General features: G+C 47.5%; 1 protein-coding gene across 2 annotated transcripts in view; it reads right to left on the reverse strand.

Moving 5' to 3' along the window:
- LOC142566670 (cytochrome P450 3A43-like) overlaps positions 1-12,913 on the reverse strand; it is a 169,162-nt gene that overhangs the window by 4,814 nt on the left and 151,435 nt on the right. For both annotated transcript variants that reach the window (XM_075677503.1, XM_075677502.1), the window contains one exon: positions 4,351-4,562. In XM_075677503.1, the coding sequence (XP_075533618.1) occupies positions 4,351-4,562 (212 nt within the window). The remainder of the gene's footprint in view (positions 1-4,350; positions 4,563-12,913) is intronic.

Consider the following 12,913-nt stretch of genomic DNA (forward strand, 5'->3'; position numbering starts at 1 on the left):
TGGCGCTGGTTGCCGCTGTTCGGCCGGACGTTAACATGCTTTTGTTGCAAATCCGAATTTGTTGGCAGTGGCCAATGGTAAATTGGTATCTCCCGAGCATTTGCTATTACACTCAGAGGTCTTAATGAGAGAGAAAATTAGGGCTGCAGCTTTTTGTTTGTGTTTAACAGCAACGTATTATGTGGGAAAAGCGCCATTTTCAAAGGCAGTCCCTTTTAGCGAGTCACCACCACATATCCCTATTGGGATATATCCTCTTCTCATGGAGCTATCCCGGCGATGGTGGCACCTAAATTTGCGGACCGATGTGTGTTACTGGGACCACTGGTCGCCATGATGTTCCGAATTTACAGTGTGCAACCTGAGTGCAACCAATGTTTTAACAACGACGCAGTGTGCTCCGTCGTTTTTACCACAGACTAGGCGCGGCCTAGTATGCGCTATTTTTTTTTTTTTTTCATTTTGCAAAGTCAATTATTCATTGTACACTAATGGCCTAACTTTTTAAATAATGGCTTCAGCACGAAGGTGCGAACGTGCGAGTTGTAGATAACATTTAAAAATAGCCGACGGAAGCGTTTTCAGCTAAGTACCACTGATGTATCTTCTAGCACATGCCCGCGAAATATAAGATGAACCGCGTGGTAGCACCACTATTTAGCGGGTAGCTTTTATAGGTAAAAAATTAAATTAAATTATGGGGTTTTACGTGCCAAAACCGCGATCTGATTATGAGGCACGCCGTAGTGGGGGACTCCGGAAATTTAGACCACCTGCGGTTCTTTACCGTGCACCTAAATCTAAGTACACGGGTGTTTTCGCATTTTGACCCCATCGAAATGCGGCCGCCGTGGCCGGGATTCGAATCCGCGACCTCGTGCTTAGCAGCCGAACACCATAGCCACTAAGCAACCGCGGCGGGTAAGCATTTATAGGTAAGCATAGTAGTTTTATCGGTCGTTTAATCTTGTAAACAAATTGCCGCCGATAGTGACGGCGGAAATGCGCCTGGAGTGCCCATATAATTGTTATCACAATAGAAAAAAAATTGAGGACATGCCCTACCCACTCGGCGTGCTGCGAGCAAAGTGTGGAGGAAATCGCCTGCATTTCGCTCTGTAGCGGCCATGTTATAGGGTTAGACTGGCGGGTTTGTTATGGTGGTGTTATGTTTTTTATGATCACGTTGTGGTGGTGGCATCACACAGCCCTACTGGGCTGTGTGCGGCCCAGTAGGTTTCGTTCTGTTGCAGAGGCGTTGTGCGTGCAGGATAGGGTTGTTTTGATGGTGGGATTGGAAGAAGTAAAACAGTGTGAAACGACCACGCATGCAATGCCGCATAGCACGTACCACGCCACGGACGACTGACATATGGGAATATATTTGCCGGCTTCGGTGAATGCATGCTAACGTGTCATCACAAATTGAAACCTCTGTCCTGCGGAACATGTACGATAAACGCCTTGCAGGTCAGTGGGAGCTGTGCAGCGTTCCTGCTTTTGTAAGTGGACAATGTATTTGTGTCACGTAGCACGGCCATGTGGCAGGATGGGAAAGAAGCGGCGGCTGTGAGATATTAAGGGGTGAACCCTCCTTATCACAGAGATATGTGGGCTCGAAGGGCGCAGGTAAGTGAAGGTTGGCGGATGCATGGAAGTTTGAGCAAGGCTCGACAGAAAAACGTACACATGCCTACGCGAATATGAAAAGGCCGATGGTCGCACGTAGGCCCACTCAACGCGCTAGCCGTACGCGCTTATTTATCGACAGCGCGCGGAAGACACCACATAACTTTGAAGCTTGCCGTGAGGACAATATACCTCAGGCCACAGTCAGTGTATTTAAACACGCAACGAGGTTCTCCTCGGCTGGCCTCTTAGTCGGCGCGCTGTCACACCTCCGCGGTGCGCTATCGCCCGAAACTTGTTGAAAAATGCAGCACGATACCTACACAGCCACGACCAGCATACGTGTTTGTTCTCACAATCTGCAGACGGGCTAGTCATATATGTCGTGATGTGCGTAAACTGTGCTGTCGGTCATCGCCTGTGCATGCAGTGAGAATGTACAGATTTATTTTCAGAAAGGCTCGGAAATGTAGCGGGGGGCCGGCCTCACCCTTTAATTTGTCTAGTTCATTATGAACTCCATTCAACGTTTGGACACAGTGCTCGCAGTAACTGACTTAGCGGCATCAGTATCGTATACGGCGCGATTGTATCCGTTGGTCGAATCACCACGGCGCGCGCACGTCCGCGCAATTCGGCGTGCATGGTCGCGCGCCGAAGGCGATAAATTTAAACAAGAGAGTAGAATATGTACCGGCAAATGGCGGAGAACCGCCAACTTCAGGCATCACTCAGCTTCACAAAGAGTGACGTCAGGGCCTCTCCTTAGTTTTTCCTTCGTCAATAGGAGCGAGGGAAAGAGATATGGATATAGCCTGTGTGGAACCTTACGCAGACGAAGCACCAAGGAACGCTTCATTGATGGCGCCTAAATGAGGAAACTTTCAGAATTGACGCAGGGCATCCAAGCATAAACGAGGGTTTCTTTGTTAAGGTGAGCAACGTTTCAGAATTTGGGCCTTCAAATTAAGTCACAAGTCACCTCTCCCTCACCATCGGTGGTAATGCGATTAGCATTCCAGCAATGTAGCGACACACTGTATTTCTGAACTCACGTTTCTGCAACCTCTGTAGTGGTTATTCTGACACTACCATTGTTTTGTCTATGTGAGACATACTGTGGTATCGTCGAACTTTGCTACGAAACTCGCTTGCGAAGGTCCTTATGTCAGTCGTCGGGACGACTGTATGAAGTCGACGCAGTGACGGCGGCCGAATGACGTCGATGGAACTGATATAAGGAGGTATGATGACGATTAGACGGTGATTCTTGAATGATGACGATGCTCTAACGATGGCAGTGTGCCGACTACGGTATGACTATAACCGGATCACGAAGCTGGAATGACGACGATGGCACGACCATGATGGTATAATGACGACGCTATGACAACGTATGCATGGTAGCGACTGTGACAACAACGCAATGACGACGATGCCATAACACTATAATTGCAACCAGAATGACGAAGAACGAATGACATCCGTCGGCGAAGGCGGTACGACTACGACGACACGATGACAATGGGATGACGTTGCTAAAGCGATGACGATAGTAAAACGATAGCGTGATGGCAACAAAATGACGACGACTCTGTGATCAGCATGGCGTGACGACGACAGAATGACAAGAGTCGGATGACGAAGCTGGTGTGACGACGATGGAATGACGAGGACGGCATCACAACGGCGGTGCGACAGCGAAGGTAGGACGACTGTATGACGCCGATGGCTGACGACGACAAGAGGACGACGGTCGGGGGACATAGCTAGAGAGATGTCGATGCAACAACCCCGACGTCTTCACGAAGAACAGCACACACCTAGTGACCGAAGCTATTAGACAACTTGGGTCAATGGAGCAGCGTATAAGGCATCAGGACGTCGACATTACGAGACTTAGCTTACGAAGATGGAATTACGACGATAGAAACGACCACGATGGCGTCACGACCACGAGCACATATCTTCTGGCCCGAAGCGCTACATATTTTAGGGAAGTGGGTCGGCGTAATAGGATAGATAGATAGATAGATAGATAGATAGATAGATAGATAGATAGATAGATAGATATATAGATAGATAGATAGATAGATAGATAGATAGATAGATAGATAGATAGATAAAAAAACCGTTAAAAAAAACTAAACACGGTGGCTCTGTTATCCCACGAGAATGGCTACCACACCGACTCAATGAATGCTTACGCAAACCATCGCCTTTATTATCAGACTGAAGGCCGTGACAATCAGAAGGCCACGCATGATGCACTTCTGGGTGCCTACATGGTTACTTTTGCGTAGCGGACAGCACGTTTGATTTTTATCGTTCTTTATTTTACAACGTTGCTACCTGTGACACCTGCCTTACGTACTGTACATGATTGTTTGCAAACGCAACTGTTTGCTGAATAATTGTTCACATTTACAGATTAGCCGCTTACTGGGAAATTATCGCTTGACATTGAAAATCATCTTAACATGGTTTCTGTTCAAATGTTGTTTCATTATATGTATCTTTCCCACCATTTTATTGATCCACCTGCGAGTGGACAATCGCCGACCGGGCTCCTCCTCGACTAATCGTCCGGTTCCCCTCTTCTACCTCTGCTTCAGATGGTCTTCATTTCAAGCAGTGATGCGTCACAGCGTTATGTGAACGCCCTTTTCCTAAAGAACACAGAAACAGAGGGGTAGCGACATAGATTAGCGCATATCATACCTCCCAGGCCAGAATGGATTTTGCAATGGCGTCCAAGGTTAGTCCCTGCGTCATCTTCGACACGTTGACCGCAGTCTTGTTGTTCGCTACTTGCTCGTCCAATTTCGCCAGCATGATGTCCACACATTCGTTCATGACCCGTGATATCATCTTCATCTTGGCGCTCGAGAAACTAGGGTTCATCACGCTACGCACTTTTTTCCAATCATTTCCTGCAAGAGAAAGGAGAGAAAATGCAATTAAATAATTTAGAGCAATGATATAGAGACCAGCGCTCATTTTAATAGCTTGTGGCACTATGTTTTTGTCTAATGATTGATTTATAACTCCATAAACTAGAGCGGGTCAGTGAAGAACGCAGTAGTGGACGACTCTGCTTTAGTTCTGACAAACTTGCACTCTCTAAGGGGCACGAAACTCTCGGTCCATGGCTTTTGGCACAACTACTTCATTGGAACGATGGCGCTGGGAGAGAGAAACGAAGAGGGAAATGTAGGCAGGTTAACCAAGGACGAGCCAGGTTGGCCACCCTACACTGGCGGAGGGTGAAACGAGAAGAATAGATAAGGAGAGAAAAGAAAAATAATAAAGTCAGTAATTCACAGACAGTGCATTAGTCTTATGACCTTATATTAAGCAGCAGAAAGCTTGAGCGACTCAGCCACTACTGCGACAAAAAAAAAAAAAGATTTAAACGTTGGTGCAAAGGAGCATCTGGGAATGCGTGACTTCAAAATGTAGCCACCATGCATCGAAAAGAGCGCCATTCATGTGTGGTTGTAGATATTTCTTAACATGAAGAGGCATTAGTCGAAGTTTCGTTCCTCCTGCTCACGGGAAGCCAAAGTTTACCAATTACGCTGCCTTGCGCAGCGGCCCTTTTGTGAGCAGGACCGCAAATTGTACATTTTTGAGCCTGCTTCAACGTATCAAAACTTAGACTGTGGCTAAAGGTACGTCCACCGTCTCCCTTCAACATTCTCTATATGTACGTTAGACGGATGCAGCAGTGTATTGATAGAAGAACGTGCAACGTATCAAGTTGGTATTGTCATGTATTGCCAGATAAGCACACAGAACACCTAAATACGTTTCCCTCGCGTCAGCGCTTATTCTGTTTGTGTGTTGTGATGCAGCGTGCCTATTTTGACGCTGCCTACGAAGATCGGCATGCTCATCTTTACAGTAATAACTCCCGCTTCTACTCCCCTACCGTTTGTGTGCAATTTCACAGCAAGGAAAACGCATTCTATTTGTGCCCTTCCATTGGACACTATAACACGAGCTTATTACAAATAGAGCGAAGCTGCGCTTACGCTTTGCTATCGACCCACTAGGTCATTGTTCGAAATCGATTCACAATGCAGCATTTCACAATTACGAAGACGTCACAAACGAAAGTGCAACCCAGAAATTAACAGAATCGTTAACTAACGATAGAAGAGAATAAGTATACGGTTAGCTCCGCTGACCGCACTTCAAGTCGCCCTCAGTTTTCGTTCGTGAAGAGACGCGAGTAATCCCTGTAATGTTAGCTTTGTCGCTCAAAGCATTTGTTTCTTGACACATCTTCGGGAGTCAGCTTTAATGATACCCATAGGCAAAGCACTAATAATTGTTTTTAAATTAGTAGGGCACGTTAGGGTGTCCTATAAGATGTCGTAGTTCTCCGTACGTTTACAAGCATCTTCAGCCGTGTGAGACTAGTATGCACACATTGACTTTCAAGCTGCTTTGTCTACTTAAAGTTGTTAAGGCTGTATATGTCGGAACCTGCGCAAACGTGACCGAGAATACATGTGCGATTACTGTTGTAGCTCACATCGATGACAATCACTGTGAACGCGGCTAAGGGCTAACTTTTCTAGCGAAAAACGCAGTGGCGGTTAATGTTCAATGCGGTAAATACAAAATATTAGAGTATAGCACACGTAAAACGCGCAAGCATTGGTTTATTACAATGTCGAAGTCAACATAACTCATGCGGCAGAAAGCTGTACTCTTTGTAGGAATTGGCCAATATTAGAAGTACAGAAACAGTTGCAAGTCCGCCGTTTCGTTCGTGTTGCGGAAAAAGCTCATTTTGCCACACTGGGTGGCATTCATTAAATTCTTTACTTTTTTATGTATATAGTTTCACTTGGGCAGTTTGTCTGACGTGGTGAAAGCCTTTTCGCCACTTACACCCCATAAGGCAAGACCACAGGACGTCAGAGCTGCTGCCGGACTGCCACACGCATTGGACCATTGTCTCACGCGTTCAAGCAAATTCCTTGTGCAATTTCCTCAATGGGAGTGAGGGCTACGTTCTGGCTTCCGCTTCCCGTACAATTGTGTTGCACACTCCCAGTACAAGCCCACTACAGCGTTCCTGTTGAGGTGCTGTGTGTAAGCTCTTGTCTTCGCAGTAAACGTCAAGCTAAAGTTATCTAATATTTTTCTGGGCGCTGACTAAAGACTATAGCTAACAGACATCGCACATAACAGACATTACGTAAAAAGTAGCTGTGCGTATTGTGTGGCCGGCAATATTGATGACCCATCTTAAGTGTACATTTTTCAAGAGGGATATATGAAAAAGGTGATGTGTCTTTTCACTTTCATGCGACGGTGCTGTCATTTTTGCTTACTTTCATTTAAGGGCAAGTTCTGACTATTATTTCTTACCTAGATATGATGTAGGGGAATCTTTTTCTTCGTATTCTATTCGCTTACCCACGTCATAGATTAGTTGTATTTTGCGAGAATACTGCATACGCTTCGCGCAATGGCATCCCGTAGCTTCCTAACCACGCGCACAATCACCAACTGCTTAAAGGGGCAGAACGTTGAATGTAATTGGAAATCAAGTACCGCCACCAATATCATAGGAATTTGAATAGGTGTTCTCATTTGAATTGGAGATGAGAAGTTCAGACGCCGAACAATCACGAGCACATCAGCGTGCTGTATACAGCTGCGTATTCTCGCGGCTGGTGCAAACAGGCCACACAACTGGCACAGCAAAGAAACGCCTGTCGTATATGCCTTTACACCCATGATTGTACTCTAAAAGCTAGTATTCATATTCTCAAATGAAGCTTTCGCAATACTTTATCTTCCATAGCATCCTTCCATCAACTGTAATGTCCACGTCTGTTAAGCGCCACTTTTACTTGTTCATAACGCAACCTTTATAGCGACGTATGTTACGCTTCTACAAGAATTGTAAGATGCCGTGGTTGTATTCTTTTTCTTATCCAGGTGGACTGAAGGTGACGGCAACATCAGAAGACAGACAAATAAAAACAATCGTGCGTTTACGAAATATACAATGCGATAACTACATAATAGACTGCAATTGGGCAATTAATCATTAGGCATTTCCGTCAACGACGCATATATCCCCATTTATGAGGACGTTCGCCAGTATGTGAACACGGGGAGGACGAGGCCAAGGGGCGCTTGGACGCCAAGTACCTACCGACGACACCCTACGGAAAGACACCCGGATTACCAAGGCAACGAGAACAAGACGCTAGATCGAGACATCCAGACATGGGAAGTCAGAGTTGCCCTGCAGGATCTCAATGGCAGGTCCGCCGCGGGTCCCGATCGAGGCACCAACAGAGCGCTCAAGAACCTCAACGAAGCGTCCATCGAAACGCTCACGAACTTCTACAAGTGCTGGCAAGAAGGAAGGCTGCCCAAGCAATGGAAAGCAGCCAAGACGATGCTCATCCCCAAGCCTGGCAAGCCGCCCAACATAGAGAACCTCAGGCCGATCTCGCTCACTTCGTGCGTGGGAAAGGTCCTCGAGCACGTTCTCATGAACAGGTGGCAACGTTACCTGGAAGAAGCGGAGCTTTACCTAAATTCCACCATAGGGTTTCAGAAGAAGCTCGGGACGCAAGACGCCATGATCTTACTGAAGAATGAGATCATCGACGATACGACGGGCACCAAGGACAACAGAGCCATATCGGGCTGGACTTGCAGAGCGCCTTCGATAAAGTGAGGCACTCGGCTATCCTGGCCCAAGTATCCAGACTAAACATGGGCAGAAGGACATACCAGTACATCAAAGACTTCCTGACGGAACGGACCGCCGAAATCTGCGCGGGAGACCTGCAGCTCGAAGAGAAGAAGCTAGGCAGCGTCGGAACTCCGCATGGCTCGGTGATCTCCCCGCTTCTCTTCAACCTCGTAATAATCGTGGTGGCCAACCAGCTAGAAAGAGTAGCGGGAGTCCGGCACACCATCTACGCCGACGACGTTACGCTATGGGTACCGGGAGGAAGCGACGGGCATATCGATACAACGCTGCAAGAAGCGGTCAACGCCGTCGAGCAGCAGCTGGGCGGGCCTGGACTCGTTTACTCTCCGGCCAAGTCAGAACTGCTGGTGGTTCCCCCCACAGGAGTGGGCAGGAAAAGAAAGAATATGGAAGTCAAGTACGAGCGGCCCAACATCACGGTCACGACAGCGGGAGGACAAGTAATACCGGAGGTCGAGAAGATTCGAGTGCTCGCGCTGCTCATCCAGCGAAACCGAGTCAACGGTGAAACGGTCAACAAGCTCGCGGGCAAAGCGGCCGCGGCAATGAGACTCATCAAGAGGGTGTCCAACAGAAGAGCGGGGATGAAGGAGGAGAGCCTGACTAGGCTCGTTCAATCCTTCGCAGTTAGCCACATAACGTACCTGGCCGCCTTCCACAACTGGAGGCCGAGCGAACGTAAGAAGATGCCACCATACGCAAGGCGTATAAGGCGGCACTCGGCCTCCTCGGGAGCACGAGCACCGAAAAATTCATGGCGCTGGGAGTCCACAACACGGTGGACGAGATAGCCGAAGCACAGAGAACGGCGCAACTCGAGCGTCTCTCTGAAACGAGAACCAGAAGAAAGATACTGCGGGACCTTGGCCTCCAGCCGAGGGAAGGCGAGCAGCAGAAAGACGTACCTATACCGGATAGCATCAACAGAAAGCTCAGGGTCTGCCCGATCCCGAGGAACGTGAACCCCGAGCACAACAAGGAGCGGAGGTTGGCGAGGGCCAGGGCTCTCGTGGACCACCACGCCAGAGAAGAAGTCGCCATTTACGTGGACGCGGCGGAGTATCGAGGGAGCAGCGACGCATACGCGGTGGTGGCTGTCGCGGCAGCGACGGGTGCAACGAAGACCGCGGCGAGCGTCCGGACTCGAGAGGCGCACCGGGCGGAGGAAGTGGCCATCGCCTTGGCCATCTCCGACCCCGGATGCACTACAGTGTTGTGTGACTCTAGAATGGCAGTGAAGAACTACGCCAAGGCTAGGGTATGTAGTGAGGCTGCGCGCATACTGCGCAAGGCCGAATACATCGGACGTAAAAGCGCTGTGGTGATCAAGTGGTTTCCGGCCCACATGGGCAGTGACGTGTCGGAACGCGGGAACGTGAACCACAACGAGACGGCCAACTCGGCCGCGCGAGGACTAACCAACCGCGCAGCTGCAAGCACGGCCGACTCGGAGTGTTGGTCGCGGTGCAGTGCCAAGGACAAGATGACCACCTTCAACGAAATAGTGAAGTGGTACAGACTTACCAGACGGACTATGCCGCCACCTCACCCGGGGCTTACCCGGAAGGAGGAAGTGTTATACAGGCAATTACAGACGGGGACCCTGCTCACCCCGGCGCTAGCTAAGCACGTGTGTCCGAGCGTGTACGCGAGTGACGTGTGTAGACTGTGCGCTAAGGAGAGAGCCACCGCGGCTCACATCCTTTGGGAATGTAGTATAAACGCAGGAGAAGCCAGCGAGAAGACGACGATCCCGCCGCAGCTAGAGGCTGCAACGAGGACCTATGACCAAGATACATAACTCAAGGCCGTCCAGCAGGTCTCGGCAGCTCTAGAGAGGCAGCGACCTCGCGAAACCGAGAAGGGTGGCAGCATCCCCAGGAAGGGGCCGCGACCCTCTCGGATCTGCGGAAGTAGCGAGGAACCAAGACCTCGGGGAGCACAATGCACGAGACTGACGTAGTGGCCGCGTCGCGGTAAAAGCTTGTCCTCCCTGCGTGGAGGTAGCCTAACCGACTCTGCAGGCATTTTCCCTAAAGTTGTTCTCTCTCTCTCTCTCTCTGTGTGTTGCAACAGCTACTGATTTCACCTGTGCTTGCAAATATCGTATTTGCATGTCTAAGGAAAGTAACACATGTCTTTCATCGAGAGAATGCATCAGTGGTAGAGCAGGGTGCCAAAATAAAGACAAAAATAGTTGACGATGTTTTATTTCGTGACAGCTTTGCTATACCATAACAAAAATACCAATGAACATTATTTGGAACTCCTACGAACTTTCGAATTACCTTACTGACAGTCTATTCAGATTTACGTTCTAGTAACATTTGTTCATACACTGTCAAAATACTGCTTTCTTACTTTTGCAAAATAATATTTTAGATACACCTGTAAGAGACTTTCTTGTTACTTTTGTATAAAGAATGTTTTAAATACACCGTTAAAATACTCTCTTCTTTCTTTTGTATAATGATGATCTTAAATACACCAGTAAAAGACTTCCTTCTTACATTGTATAAAGTATACTTTAGTACACCGTTAAAAGGCAGCCTACTTACTTTTGTAGAAACAATATTTTAAATACAGCCTTAACATACCTTCTTCAAACTGTTGTCTAAATAACAACTTTAATACTCCGTCAAAAGGCTTTTTACTTTTGTGTAAAGAATGTTTTACCATGCACCATCAAAATATTTGTGTTTCTGAAGGATATGTATTCTCGGTACGTCGATAGCTCCTGCTATTTGCCGAAAGATATATAGAACGGGAAATAACTTGAAAGTTCTTTTATATATCCTTTTAACACACATTAACGTCGATATATGACATACTCAGGAATCAAGCTCTTTGGGTTAAATCACAGTTTCAATAAATCTAAGTCGGTGGCGGATTGTTGACGAAGTGCTACTAAAATCTGTAAAAAAAGTGTTCCTAGACTGTTAGAACTAATTTTTAGAGGTTTTACTCTACGAAGTAAGCCTGCGGTGACGTCAGCACATTTAGAAAGAAATTGCTTGCGTTACACCAATTGACCAGTGTGATGATAGCCGAGTGCTGCGCACCAGTTACACAGCTTCGTCCTGGCCTTAGCACTGGTTAAGTGAAGGTCGATCTACGCTCGAGCCACACTGTCCGCTTGATTCAGGCGTGCGGAAAACTGCGAATTTCGCACACTGGTGCACAAATTACGGTACGCACTGGGCTCGAACCTGCAGTGTAAACGAAAGTATGTGTACCAATCTGCGAAATGTGCAATTTTTTCGCATGACGCGTGCAGCAAGCGGGTGGTGTGGCATGCGGCTCGAGCGTAAATCGGCCACGCACTCATATTGCAGGACCATAAATTAGATTTGTAACGAGATAATCAGGTCAGTGCACACCGCCATATACATAGTATCCCCTAAGCTGGAACATGTCAGCACAGTAGCGTCACGATGTTTATTAAGAAAAACACAAAAAGAGCGAAACTCAGAGTAACACCGCGCTGGAACGTTGTCGCCCAAACATCCAAAAGGCTGCAAAATAGAGCTGCGTGAGTGCGCGTCTTGACCTAAGAAAGCGCGCAGGCCGAAGACAAAGAAGAGCTAAACTGTTTGCAAGTGTCACCTTTCTGTGAAAAAATAATGAAATTATCCTTACTGTATGAAAAAATGTGGCTTTGTTCGCGCCCCTATTCGCACGCTTTCGTCCCTACCTCTTATTGACAGCTTCTCCATAATAAATAAAACTAATAGGAGGTTGCATCAAAGCGAAGGCAGAGTAACTATGTCAACTGATCTGCTCTAGGGCGATGGTTGCTTGCTGTGAGAAAAAGGATCGAAAACGGAAAAATATTCACTCTTAATATTTAGTGCTTTCGTTTTAGAACACGGCGAGAAAGTTCTAATCTGCGATAAGTTTTTGCGGTGGCCTTACGGCATTTGAAATTATGGCATTCCGCGGTACCAAGAGCCAGGATATCGAAGGTCATGCTTTTGCCGTGTTTCGGGCGCCTGGAAACCGGTAACGTCAGAGCCGCCACGCTTTGGAGATCCAGTTAGCTATTGAAGTAGTACGATAGCTTCCAGCATTATTTTGCGGTGAGCGCCACGAAAGAAATTTTTCGCTTTGAAAGCCACAAGCGCTAAAAGTTGTTTTCGTGCAAAACAGAATAACGACACTATTTACCTATACGCTCTTGTTCTTGAATATTTATTATATCTGGGAAAAAAGTCTGTTTTCACAACACTAATTGTCTCGAAAGATAAAATTATACAGCGCCTAACTGCACACCAAAATTAGGCCGGCTGTCTTGTCAAGTGCGCTCCCACGGAAAGCGATAGGCACACAAAGGACCGCCACACCTGTCACCGAGAGCTGATGAATGTCTCGGTGTCATTCAACCCTCGCAAGGTAGGGGGGCGTGCATGGTTCAGCGTTTAGTTCATCAGTGGTCAAGGCGAAGCGGGTGGATGGAAATAATGCCGCATACCTCTCTCGCGCATGCGCACAAACTTGACAGTGGTCAAGGCAAAGAAGAAGACCACC

Source organism: Dermacentor variabilis, unplaced genomic scaffold (genome assembly GCF_050947875.1).
Source record: "Dermacentor variabilis isolate Ectoservices unplaced genomic scaffold, ASM5094787v1 scaffold_13, whole genome shotgun sequence".
NCBI lineage: Eukaryota > Metazoa > Arthropoda > Arachnida > Ixodida > Ixodidae > Dermacentor > Dermacentor variabilis.